This window comes from Salmo salar, unplaced genomic scaffold (assembly GCF_905237065.1).
Source record: "Salmo salar unplaced genomic scaffold, Ssal_v3.1, whole genome shotgun sequence".
NCBI lineage: Eukaryota > Metazoa > Chordata > Actinopteri > Salmoniformes > Salmonidae > Salmo > Salmo salar.
In genome coordinates, this window is record NW_025550513.1 from 78,909 (window position 1) to 93,338 (window position 14,430).

A 14,430-nucleotide genomic window follows, 5' to 3' on the forward strand; every position below is an offset into this window, starting at 1 on the left:
TTCAAGAAGCTAGGTGTATGTCGCATGTCACTACTTCACAGGAGAGTCATTTGAACATATACACTACCGGTAAAATGTTTTAGAACACCTACTCATTCAAGGGTTTTTCTTTATTTTTACTATTTTCTACATTGTAGAATAATAGTGAAGACATCAACACTATGAAATAACAGCTATGGAATCATGTAGTAACCAAAAAGTGTTAAACAAATCAAAATATATTTTATATTTGTTTTTCTGCAAATAGCCACCCTTTGCCTTGATGACAGCTTTGCACACTCTTGGCATTCTCTCAACCAGCTTCACCTGGAATGCTTTTTCCAACTGTCTTGAAGGAGTTCCCACATATGCTGTTTTTTCCTTCACTTTGTGGTCCGACTCATCCCAAACCATCTCAATTTGGTTGAGCTTGGAGGATTGTGGAGGCCAGGTCATCTGATGCAGCACTCCATCACTCCCCTTCTTGGTAAATAAGCCCTTCACACAGCCTGGAGGTCTGTTGGGTCATTGTCCTGTTGATAAACAAACCAGATGGGGTGGCGTATCGCTGCAGAATGCTGTGGTAGCCATGCTGGTTAAGTGTGCCTTGAATTCTAAATAAATCACAGACAGTGTCACCAGCAAAGCACCTCCACACCATGAGACCTCCTCCTCCATGCTTTATGGTGGGAAATACATGCAGAGATCCGTCTCACAAAGACACGGAGGTTGGAACCAAAAATCAAAAATTTGGACTCCAGACCAAAGGACAAATTTCCACCGGGCTCTAATGTCTATTGCTCGTGTTTCTTGGCCCAAGCAAGTCTCTTCTTCTTATTGGTGTCCTTTAGTAGTGGTTTCTTTGCAGCAATTCGACCAGGAAGGCTTGATTCACACAATCTGCTCTGAACAGTTGATGTTGAGATGTGTCCGTTACTTGAACTCTGTGAAGCATTTATTTGGGCTGCAATTTCTGAGGCTGGTAACTCTAATGAACTTATCCTCTGCAGCAGCGGTCTTCCATTCCTGTGACGGTCCTCATGAGAGACAGTTTCATCATAGCACTTGATGGTTTTTGCGACTGCATTTGAAGAAACTTTTAAAGTTCTCAACATTTTCTGTATTGACTGACCTTCATGTCTTAAAGTAATGATGGACTGTCGTTTCTCTTTGCTTATTTGAGCTGTTCTTGCCATAATATATACTTGGTCTTTTTCCAAATAGGGCTATCTTCTGAATACCCCCCTACCTTGTCACAACACAACTGATTGGCTCAAACACATTAAGAAGGAAAGAAATTCCACAAATTAACTTTTAAGAAGGCACACCTGTTAATTGAAATGCATTCCAGGTGACTACCTTATGAAGCTGGTTGAGAGAATGCCAAGAGTGTGCGAAGCTGTCATCAAGGCAAAGGGTGGCTTTTGAACAATTTCAAATATAAAATATATTTTGATTTGTTTAACACTTCTTTGGTTACTACATAATTCCATATGTGTTATTTCATAGTTTTAATGTCTTCAGTATTATTCCACAATGTAGAAAATAATCAAAATCAAGAAAAACACTTGAGTAGGTGTTCTAAAACTTTTGACTGGTAGTGTACATAAAAAAACTATTTTTATCAAAATGTGTTTTTGATAGAAATGCCTTCTGGAACATGTGAACTTTCATGTGCAAGCTGTACAAACAAAACGGAAATGACACAGGACGTCTTACTTACTTAAAGGTGTTCATCCATATATACGGGTAAGAGTCAAGCTACTTTTCAGATGTTATACGTTTCTAATTTTGTCAGAAAGTCGTTTTCATTGCAAGTTAAAGTGTACTGTTAGCTAGCTATCGAATGTTAGCTTGTTGGCTTGCTAGCTAACGATACGTGTATGATCTGTGTAATAATTGTATTTGTATCTCAGAAATGTATTTGCATTGCTAGTTATAGCCTAATGTTAGCTAGCTAGCTAACACTGAACCTCATTAGTTAGCTTTAGCTACCTGCAGATTCATACCACAGCATTTCATGCATGGTGGCTAGCTATGACAATCCGTTTGTATTACTAGTAGTACTATATGGGTTGGGATTATGGTTCATAGCTAGCTAGCTACATGTCTGAACAAAAGGCTCCACTTCTCCAGATGATTATATGACCCTTCAAGTTGTGTGTGTCTGGATGTGATTACGGCCATCTAATGTATTTCACGAACATGTGTACTTGACAATAGTGACCCATCCACTTAGCTAGATGTGGCTGGGGTTGGTTATAGCATTTCTTTCATATGGCCCATGAATTTAGACAAGTGTGTCTGGGTAAGCATCATCTAATAATTATCAAATATTTATACAATATTTTTATCCAGACACTTTCTATTTTTGATATTGCTACTATGCAAGTAACCATTTCACTGTACTGTTTACACCTTCCGTATTCTATGCATGTGACAAATACACTTTGATTTCATTTGATATAGTGTGTGTTTACCAGATACGGTAATGTGAAGAACAACATGACCTACACCAAAGACAGATTAGGATATAGGCCAAGGACTATATAAAGTTACCTGGAGTTTTTCATTATCGTAGGCTACTACTGTCACCACTTTTAGTCTTGGGTTGTTTACTACACTACCTTACTCACTCTGTTTAGCACATGGCCTCACATGTGACTCCTTATAGAGATGGGTGGAGCTAAGGCTTAAGAGGGTGTGAACAATGCTGAATAGGTGTAGACAAAGAAGAGCTCTCCAGTAGGTGTACCAAAACATTCAAGGGACATTTTCTGTGGTTACAAGCTTATCAACATTCAATGCAGAATGACTTTCCCATTGTTCCTCAACTTCAGTGTATGATATATAATTGTGTAGCTCTGAATCTCTATATTTATCAAATGTAAAAAAATAATAATAATTGCAACATAAGACTGAATAGAGATGGTCGGTCAGATATATCCTTAAACATGTGCAAACCTACTCCATACACCACTGGGGGAAAAAGTTCAGTAGTTGACCTGTTGTCCTAAACTCTTATTCTTCATGACAGAGGTGCTGCTATCTAAATGTATCCTGGTCCATCTATCATGGTTTAACTACTCTTCCACAGAGATGTGGCCATAGAGGTCTGCTGTGTGTGTGTGTGTGTGTGTGTTATGTTTCTGGGTAAAAAAGTAGGCTAGCTCTGGGACGGCGAGGGAACTGCCAGCCACCTTGGCTAATGTCAACCTGATCGAGGCTCAACCCAGTGGGGTGGGATGTTCCACTATAACCCTCGGCACCGGGTCTAGCACCATAATTAATATGTTGTTGTATCAAAGTTGAAGCGTTTGCCTCCGAAATGTCCCGTGCACACGCTCCCCTTATTGAAGACCTGACCTCCAAGCAGCTGAAGGTTGCTCGAACTTGGCTCGCCCCTGAGCGAAAACATCTGCTCCCCTCGCAGGGGTGGACCAGCGGGGCGGACCCTGAGTCTCAGCTGGCTCCTCTAGCCCAGCAAGAGAGCCCTTCTCCTGTCCTCGCTCGCTGACCCCGGCATTTATAACCCCGCCAGCAGCCCCACATGCCCCTAGACCCGAGCCCCGGCCCTGCTCTGGCCCGTTCCATCACCTTACTCCTCCTCTGCCCACGCCCCGCCCCGCGTGTCAGTGTGGTCACTCCACCACTGAGAGGACTGATCCTGTCTTGTCATCCCCCATCGCAGCCTGTCGAGAGTAGAGGATGGAGGGATGGAAGAAGGGAGGGAGGAGGAGGAGGCATCTGTGGCGCTCCCACTAACTGGCGACTGTTGGAACGCTGACAGAAGCATCTGTCATCCCCTGCCTTCACACACTCACCTGCTGTCCGAGGGCCTGACTCTCTCATTCCCTCTCTCTTGCTTTCTCCTCCCTCCCTCGTCCCTCCCTCTCTCTCTCTTTCTCGCTGCAGAGCTGATAGGAAGCTCTCCTACGCCTCCTCCAGAAAAACTCTGCCATCTCTTGTTCTTGTTTAATCTGGGAAAGGTACATTCATTTTTTTGGACTTGGGGTAAAAAACATAAATGCCGTCACTATCCATTTACAAACTAATTCTACTTCAGATTAGTCTCCACCAGCTATCCAGTGTTTGAACAATAGCCATTTTGCATTACTGCTAAGACATGACCTGTGCCTCTCGGTACCAAATATTGTTTAAGACATGTAATTAAATCCATTCTTTTGGACGACATCTCACCTATAGTATTAATTAAAAACACTATTAAAAATACCTACTGAATCATATGAAGTTTGTTTGGTTCTTTTACTTACATACTAGGTCATTTAATAGAGTTCCATAGTTCATCACCGGGTTGAGTAATACTTCATAAACCCAAAATATGCCCCCCTGAACATGGCTGTGGTGTTAATGAAGATACTGACCTGCCTGGCGATTACTTTATCATTCACCAACGGCACCCCCTGCCCACCCCCCAACGAGCTGAAGAGTTGCCAGCAGCGGCGAGGGAAGGATGCCAATCCACGGGCACGACTGACACACACACACACACACACACACACACACACACACACACACACACACACACTCAAGGACACCATCGTTCACTGAACTCTGGCAAGGTGCCCTTCAGAAGAAGCCACACAGTCCTGGAGTACCCTAAACCCAACACATTAAACCCTACAGACACAGTCCTGGAGTACCCTAAACACTACACACTAAACCCTACACACACAGGCCTGGAGTACCCTACACACTACATACACAGGCATGGAGTACCCTAAACCCTACACACTCAGTCCTGGAATGCCTTAAACCCTACACACGTCTGGTGTACCCTAAACCCCACACACAGGCCTGGAGTACCCTACACACTACATACACAGGCCTGGAGTACCCTAAACCTTGCACACCTCGTCCTAAAATATGCCAAAACCTGAACACACATACAGAGAATAGTTAAATTCATAATTTTAAGGGTATGTTATTATGTTAAGGGTATGTTAGAATCACCTTTATTCACCAAGTAAATGTACATACACTCTGAATGTCACTAGGTGATGTGGAGCATCAGCAGTGAGAATAGCAGGACATCATGGGGCTCCAGAGAGAAAGAGGCATGGAACGTGGTGCCAACACCTCATCTGCCAGGGTGAAGGGTAGATAGACACGCTACCACCGTCCATCCCTCCTCCCTCTCTCCATCTATCCATCCCCCTCCTTCCTTCCTTCCTACCTACCTCCATCCCCACTAGGCCTGGTGTCTGAACCCCACTGAGCTGGCTCAGGTCCAACACCAAGGTCTCTCACCCTACAGGCTGGGCAGGGGTCCTCCTCCTCCTGGTTGCTCCTCTGTGCTATTCCTGGGGCCTGCCCGACCTGCTTTGCTCCTCTCTCTCCTCCCCAATCCCCCTCTCTGGGGTGACATGCCTGTCCTTCACATTCATCAGTATCTCCTTTACTCCTATTGTCTTACTCACTCACTCACACACACACACACACACACAGTTCTGTTCTGTGTTTGGTGGTCACACACACCCCCTAGGTCACCTTCATTTCAGTCCTTCCTGATGTGTTCATTCAACAGTAGAAAGGTTCAAGTAGTCGTGACGGTTCTGGTGGTGTCAGAGGAAGCAGTCGCAGGCCTAGGATTACTGATGGGATGTCATTGCTGTTGTCAATGCACAGAGATTCACCTTTCTAGACGAGACCTCTGATAATTCCAACTCGGTGATGTAGTGGAAGATAAACTCAAACTAAAACCTTTTTAATTGTGTGAATAGGGTCTATATACCCTTTTTACCACTACATCCCTATACTACAACATACACACATAACCAAACATATATGTTCCTCAATGAATGAGACATTCAGAAGATGCAAAAGAGAATGTAACTAAATACTATAATACAATGAAAGAGAAGTGAGGGAACAATACTCAGTTCCTGTAGTGGTATGTTAGTAGGGCTAAGTACAGATCTTCACCACTGGAGGGCAATGAATAGCAAGCAGTAAGGAATGTGATTTCCTGAACTGGTGCAAGACTAGAATACTCCACTACATGTCAGCATTCTGTAAGATATGAAGACAGCTATAATGACCACGTTGACATCCAAAGTAGCCAACAATTTCAATAAAAAGTTATTTCACGCAGGAGTCAGGCAAACGCTTTACCAAATGCTCTTACCTGCAAATGAGTGATATGTATTAGTATGTGATAACATAGTCCAATTTTGGGGTGTTAGACAAACTCATATTTCAGTTTGATGCAAGTTGAGGAAGTTGGAAAGTATAGTTCCTCAAGTCAACTGCAATAGCTGCCAAAATGATCAGATGCGGACTTGGTCAACCATAATAACAACCATAATAACAGAATGCAGCATCAGTACCAAGGAAATGTACTTGTGCAGTTCTCCTAAACTTGCATCTTATAGGAGGGTGTACCTCATCCACTTGAATTGTCTTGTATTGATTACATCTACAAATACAACTGTGTGCACACCAGAAGCACAAATAACGTCACTTCAATTACTTTCTTCACATAAAAGACCACGATACACATTGCAAAGATTATAATTTTTGTTTTTAGGATTTTAGCTCACCCTATTTTAGAGCTATTATGGTAAAATCCATTACCGTGTTGCGCGGGACCAGGAAAACTTGTGTAGGCTGCTTAGCTAGCTACGAATATAGTACTACTTTGGTAAGCATTTTACATTTTCTTCTAGTAAACACGATTCAGAATGTTTGTGAATATGATACTAACATACACAAAATAGTATTCCTTTCTTAACGGTATGAATTAGTTCGTTTTGAACTGAGGTCAAAGCTAAAAAGACAGTCCGCATGTTCATGTTGTCACCAGAAAATACTAGAACGTCGCGAAAAGGAAACATTGTATCTAAACGCTAGGTAGCTACATTTTGACAAGCATGAAAAAGTATCTACATGTAAACATATATAATACCCTGTTCATGGGTTGCGGGAGAATCGGCATTTTGAATGAAACTGGATTCGTCCACGTTTCTGTTTGTGTGCACGAGCCGATGGGCTAATGCATGGGGGCAAGGGTTAGTGCCCTTGCTACATACATACCCACACTGTTATGCACGAATCATGCATGTCTTCCGAGTCAGACACTTTGTAGAATGGATCCAGCATCTGAAACTCAATTCAGGTGTGCAATAGGTAGGTGCATGGTCCTGTAAACATTTTCCCAATTGGCTTTTTCGTAGGACTTGATGCATTTCGTCTAGCTGCTCTTTCTGTGTATGTAGGCTAAAGTTGCATTCTGTTCGCACTGTGTAGATGATCTGTGTATTATTATGTCAAATCAAAACACATCAAATTTGATTGGTCACATGTGTCAACAGAGTGCAGTACGTCGAAAGAAGAATGGCTCGGGATTACAAACCTGGTGACCTGATCTTTGCGAAGATGAAGGGCTACCCTCACTGGCCTGCCAGGGTAAGCCAAAACACAATCACACAAGACAAGTTACTTCCATTTACCATAACGACGTATGTAGAGCGGGGCGAGATCGACAGAAATCCATATCGTGATAAATTGCCTGAAATGATGTAATAACGATACATTTATAATAACAATGTGCACCACATTAAAAAAAAAGTATTATCCTTTTAAACTACTGCTACTAGTTTGCTGATTGTAGCCATCAATTGTCCCGTTAACAATCACTCATATTAGCACAATTATTTCATTTCAAACTTCATATTTCTCTGCGATAAGTGATGGGTATGGTCTGTCGATTATTTTTGGTTTATCATCCCAGCTCTAACGTATAGTCATTTTTGTCTAATTTCATGGTATTATAGAGTTGTTACTTCCATTCTAAACTTATTTTGAACACTTAAAGCACTTGTTACACAGATAATTTGTCACATAGGACATTTATTAAAGATGGGTGTTTTGAATTGTCTGCCAATTACATGACATGCGCATACTAGGCTAATCAATTCACTGCTCTTTCCCTTTCTACCAGATTAATGACTACTCTGATGGAGCTGTGAAGCCGGCCAACATGAAGTTTCCCATCTTTTTCTTTGGTACCCATGAAACGTAAGAAGTTAGCTACAGTAGTTCCCTTTGTCTCACCCATACACTATACTACAATACTCTACACCCTCTATCTGAACAATACACCAGTACTTGATATTGGCATTGTGTACAATATACAAATATCAGTTTGAGCACCAGAAAAGCATCTAAGCATTGACTTTCCTCCTCTATTGCAGTGCATTCCTCGGCCCCAAAGATATATATCCCTACCTGCCCAATAAAGAGAAGTATGCCAAGCCTAACAAGAGAAAGGGCTTCAACGAAGGCCTGTGGGAGGTTGAGAACAACCCAAAGGTGGAGCTGAATGGAGAGACGGTTTGTTTTATCTCCTCTCTTTAGTCATGTTGCCCTGGTTCGTGTTCATTAGGGCACACAACGGAAGACGTTATGCAACAGAAAATTAATCTGAGCGTTCAGCCTGGCCTCAGAGCCATATGAAAAGTACTTTACGTATTTCTAAGCACCTCTAAGACGTACTGTATGATGCCTATTAATGGTCTAGTTAATAGGCATCATACAGACAGAAACAAAAGCGGGGAGGATGGGGGCCTAATCCGCGACCGTCTAGGTTGCACGTTGAGAGTCGGGTCAGGGACAACTGTAGCATTTTAGCTAGCCCATCAAATCTAATTTTATTTGTCACGTACACAGTTTACAGCAGGTATAAACGGTGCAATGAAATACTTATGTGCTAGCTCCCCCAACAATCAGTACATTAATCAATTTACTTCCATTTGGTGCCTAATGAACATGACCCTGGAGTTCTCTATGTAGGTGGGGTTGCCCTAATGGTTAAAGGGCAGTCTACTATTGCTACATCAGTTTTTGGACTGTTAAATTAATGATATATAGCCATTGATTCTTGAAGAATATAACTTATAAATGCCTCATGAGCTTAGTTTAAATGTCATACCCTATCAGAACCCAGGAATATAAGCTTATTTAACTCAATTGTTTTAAAAAAGAATTTAAACAAAGTCAATGTAAACAAACACTGTATAGCTTCAAAATATGTGGTTAAATCTATCATTTGGATATCATGGATGGTCAGTCGTTGCATCCATAGCTCTGCCTATGAATGCGAGAGCGGGGAATATTCTATTTCTCAAGGCCCATCCCTCAGCTGTTTACCAAAACAAGTGACCCCTTTTTGTTATTGTTTCAAATGTGGATTTCCCCTTTAAGGTTGGGTTGTGGGGTTAAAGTAGTCTGTTCCTAGGTCGGGTGATTTAGGAATGTTTAAAAAAAAAAAAAACATTTTGGGTAACATGTTTGGTTTTCTTTGATTAGCAAATGATGCTGTCGGATAACGTAACGGAGAAGGACTCTGACAGTAACCCGGAAGGGGACGAGGAGGGAGAGATTATGAGAAGAGGAAGAAACCCAAAGTAAGCTAACCATTCTACCATCTACCTTAATTCATTGGTCATTATTTTATATGGACTTTACTGTGTTATTCACGTGAACACCATAGAATACTGACTAACCTCACTTTCTTGACTAGCACCATGCCTACGTAACATTAAATGATATGCGCTCTTGTACCAATGTGTCTGTCTGCTGTTGATGTTGTCTCCTATTGCCAATGGTACCGTGCGTTGTGTCGTAATACCCCAGGAGGCAAATCATGAATTGGTAAATGTTATTTGTGGGGTATATTACTAGTACTTGACCAGAGTTGTTTGTCCAAGCTGAATCCCAATTACGTATGAAATTGTCTGGGAGCGAAGGACTGAAGTCAGAGGGAGAGACGGGGCCCAACTTCTCTCTCTGTCTAGCTGTCAATTGGCCCCACTAAATAACTAACCTCCCATACCCCTGGGCCCTGTGTGTTTGGTATGGTTACCCAGGTGTCGGGGGCTGAGAGTGAGGCTGGACAGGAGGAGGATGGGGGGGCATGCAGGTCTCTGAACAGGGACAGCCCCAGGGCCAGGATGTACGTACTGTTGCATGATGGGATAGGTGACCCTCCCACCCCACTTAGGGAAAGCATGTGGCACCTGGTGACTTTGATTTTATAGGTTGTGTTTTTTTGTTCCTATTGCTAGGCAACTGTGTTACCATTGGCTTGCACGACTACTATTGCAAAGCCATAAGGTGTTGATTTGGTGCCGTACCCTACCTCTGTTTCTTAGCTAGCCTGGTTTTCTGTTGGTAACAACAGTATTTTGAAGTGTTTTACAACTGTACCACTGAACTACAGAGAGGATAGGGGTATGCAGGGTTATTTCACTGTAGTGAATGGTGAGAGGGCAGGGCAAAGAGAGAGAAGTTTTCATTACCTGTCTTTAATATACCATGGATAGTGGTGTGATTGTGTCCTTAAAATAACCACTGTCATTCATTTTGAACAAACCTGGGCTCTCACTATGGGGGATCACGCAAATATTGTGTTTAGTGAGAGTTCGTAGTCATTCACCATAACAATGTAAATAAATGTTTTTGTGAATTAGATGTGGTATGTTAAATGTAATTTGCATGACCTCAATGCATGTTCCTTCCTTTCCTTCCCACCTCCTAAAGGTTTGATGTACTAGACTTGTTTTACTGATTCAGGCATCGAGGCCTGATTGTTGATCAGTGGCACGTGTTGTTTCCCTCTACTCCTTGTGGTGTTTTTATCAAGCTTTTAATTGGTGGGCTGAACTACAGCAATTCTTATCAGTTAAAGTAACGTATTTGTTTTATTTTTGCATGGCATTCTATGTCGCTATGGAGAAAGGTAAGTTGCTCTCTTGCGCCAATGACCGATCCTTCATTTGATAGGAACTGTTCTGGGACTTGGGAACTAGACTCTTGCCTGCTGACTTGGTAGGTGTAATACCACAGTAATCCACTAGATGTGGCTGAAACACAACTTCCCCTTATTTTATGGCAAGGACAGTTGGGAGGGAATTATTACAATGCAGATGTAGTCAAATATATTGGCACCCCTGCATGGTTTATATTGGCACCTTTGTATGATATACTATTTATTCTAAAATAAGTTAAAATTGAAAAAGATGTTGGTGTTTACACGTGTATTTGTTTGATTTACAACTGTACTTGACAAAAAATGAATACATTAAGATTTCTAACTTAAAAGTAAAATAATGGCTTGGATTAAATTGATCAAATTCATTTGTTAGGAGCCAATGATTCTTGTTTACTGTGTAATTTCTCACCTGTGCTAAGTTTCAAATAGCAATTGAAAAGAAAAGCAGAACATTCTACTCCACTGCACTGCATTGTGAAGTGCTAATCTATTGACTGCATCTGTATGTGTGTTTTTTTCTAGGACCCCACACCAAAGGAATCTACAGACACTCCCAAACCCAAGAGAAGAAGGAAGAAAAAGGTATCCCATATCCTCATTTATAAACTGGGTGGTTCGAGCCCCTGAATGCTGATTGGCTGACAGCCGTGGTATATCAGACTGTATACCACGGTATGACTAAAATATTACATTTTTACTGCTCTAATTATGTTGGTAACCAGTTTATAATAGCAATAAGACACCTCTGGGTTTTGTGGTATATGGCCAATATACCACAGCTAAGGAGCTGTATCCAGGCACTCTGTGTTGCGTCATGGATAAGAACAACCCATAGCCGTGGTATATTGATCATATACCACACCCCCTCGGGCCTTATTGCTTAAGTATAACATTAATTCACCTAATCTAGACATAATACAACTTGTCAATCACTTTGAAACTAAACTCGGTGTCTTGTGTCTCTTGTCAGAGTGATGTAGAGGCCGACTCCGAGAAAGAGGACGCTGCCAACGGTCCCACATCCAGCCCTCAAGGTACAGTTCCTGTCAATGCAACCCTCTACCTTTCCCACTGTTGCAGGTGTTGGGTGCGTGTGTGCCAAGACAGCAGACCTACCCCAGGCACTCTATTGTTTTGTCAAAGGGTAAAACAACAACCAAAGTAATGGAAAACAGCTTATACGCGCTCCTCTGTATTGGGACAGTGGTGTCCCCCCCTCATTATGCTAACTGATGACAACTCCTAACTACAAACTCTATGACCTGTGTGTGTGTCCAGGTGGAGAGGGCCCCCACTCCTAGCGGCGAGGCAGGAAGACCAAAGCTGGAGAAGATGCTCTTACTCCAGCAGCAGGACCCCCCCAGGGCTCAGGCAGTGACATGTACAGTTGCATTATGTGGTTATGGTTCATCTGTCTGTCTTACCTGCTGTTATCTCCTGTAGAGGCCTCTTCAGCAGGCTTCTCCTTGTCCGACTCCTGCTTCTTATCATCAGGACTGGAGTCACCATTAGTCTCATCTAGAGCAAGAGACATACAGACAGATAAACACACAAATACATACAATAAGAGGAAATGTGCATTTACAAGAACAATAAATGTGAATTTTAAGAATTTCAGGTCTATGTATCTAATATAATCTCTATATGAGACCCATCTGCTGATTTTTAAAGGATCCACTAGTAATCCATCATTAACGGACTGTTAAATTGTCAGAAAAACAACAGCGGCTCAGCTCAACACTACTGTAGCTACCATTGAGCAACATTGCTTTGACATTCCTGGGTAAAATAACTCCTAAAGACGTTTCTCTCCATTCAGGGACACTGCTGAGTCGGAGAGAAAGAGAAAGAGGACGCCCGAGACAAGTCCAAGAGAGAGGAGAGGAAGGGAGAAGAGGCTGGACGGGAGGAGAAAGAAGGAAGACAACAAAGGGAGAGAGTTGGAGGGGAGAAGGACCCTGATGCTAAACGGAGGAGACAGACCAAAGAGGAGAGCTCCTCTGACTCAGAGGACCAGGAGGTGGGTGTTCCACAACCAGACAGGGGGGGTGTCCCAAATGGAACCCTAATCCTATGTGGTGCACTACTATTGACCAAGGCCCATAGGGAGTAGTGCACTAAACAGGTAGTAGGGTGCCATTTGGGACTTGAAGAGGTGAACAACCAATCACCACACCAACAGGGATTGGCTAAACTATCACACCTGGTTTGCATTCCAAATGGCACCCTATTCCCTATATTGCCCCTAAATGGGGATTAGGGTGCTGGTGCTCTGGTCAAAAGTAGTGAACTAGTTATTCTAATTTAGTTACTGTTTCCACTATAACAGAGTGTGCCCTAAATAGCCTAGTAGAGCAGACAGTTACACAGTGAAACCATGTCATGACAAACGGTGCCAGCAAAGCATGTCTACATGTATGTACATCCAATCAGCATCTCTTTCTCCACCCGTTAACCAATGTAACCATTAGAAGAGCAAGGGGCTGCGGGAGACCGTAGCGGCAGCGCCTCCGACACACCGGAGGACAAAGACGATCGTCAACGACGCCAAACAAGACGAAAGCAGAAAGAGTAAGGCAACCATCTGTCTATCCATCCGTCTTATCGATCTTATCTATCTCCCAACATTTACCTTTCTATTTAGTAAGCTCACGGGGGCCTCCGCATTCCCCACGGGATATACATCACCCCACGGGGCTCACATCACCCCACACGGGGCTCCATCATCACCCCACACGGGGACTTACATTTTCAATGGCTAGTGATTTTATTTTTACTGCTCCATCTAAAAAATGGCTCCCCGACGTGACAGTCGGGTGTGTAGAAATGCCATGTGTCAGAGGTCACTGTGACAAGATGGCAGGGTCAGGGTTTTTGTCGAATGGCAGCCGCAGCGGGAGGACAGGGGAGTGACAGAATTGGATGTCAGAGGTGAGGGTCAGCTTCCATGCACAGGTCACAAGGGCCCTGCCGTGTTTGGCGCTGGGCAGAGTGTCCATTAAAAAAACTCCGTAGGGGTCTGGATGGGGCGGGAATTGGGATCCCTGTTGTACATCCATTCTCAAATGATCTCCAGACGATATGTTGATGATGGAATTTCCAGTGGTGCCACTCTTAAAACAACTGGCAGTTTGGGGGTGTGTGTGTGTGTGCGGTGTGTGCGTGTGTGCGTGCGTGCGAAGTGCGTGCGTGTGTGTGTGGGTACATATGAGGTTTTTGGTAAGTCAACTTCAAATTGAAATGGACAGATGACCTGAGTTGATTTGGTGCGTTAAATGTCTTCTGTGTTTCAGGCAAAACAGAGACAAAGTAGAGCTCAAAGTGGATGAAAGGAAAGGAGACAAGAAGAAAGGTGACAGTGTGTTGGTGTTTTCTCATGGACATTATGAAGATCATTGCTACTTGTCCTCTGTCGGAGATAGCTCAACTCTGGCTTTCATGAACAGGTCATGACCGATGTCGGTTTTTGTTTCCTTCATCGCAGGAATATCCACAGAATCGAGGCTTGCAGAGGTTACCGCGGAGAAATCAAAATATCCCTCAAGATTGACAACCCAGTAAGTTGCCCTAAAGACTGCCCTAAACTACTAGACCCTGCTAGAGCCCTTACCCAGAGACAATCACTTATTTACTTCACCAGGGTGTTTTACACACTC

General features: G+C 42.9%; 1 protein-coding gene across 1 annotated transcript; it reads left to right on the top strand.

Moving 5' to 3' along the window:
• Positions 1-6,502: 6,502 nt before the first annotated feature.
• On the top strand, positions 6,503-14,331 carry LOC106602305 (hepatoma-derived growth factor-related protein 3; the record flags this gene model as incomplete). Its single annotated transcript, XM_045713846.1, is given in 17 exon segments — positions 6,503-6,643; positions 7,314-7,407; positions 7,943-8,019; positions 8,196-8,334; positions 9,310-9,378; positions 9,381-9,407; positions 9,870-9,908; positions 9,911-9,955; positions 11,297-11,356; positions 11,745-11,808; positions 12,053-12,155; positions 12,594-12,721; positions 12,724-12,798; positions 13,249-13,345; positions 14,068-14,126; positions 14,259-14,290; positions 14,293-14,331. Coding segments are annotated over 16 exon segments (1,125 nt in total), but the record flags the coding sequence as incomplete, so codon positions are not given.
• Between the last annotated feature and the right edge of the window lie 99 nt (positions 14,332-14,430).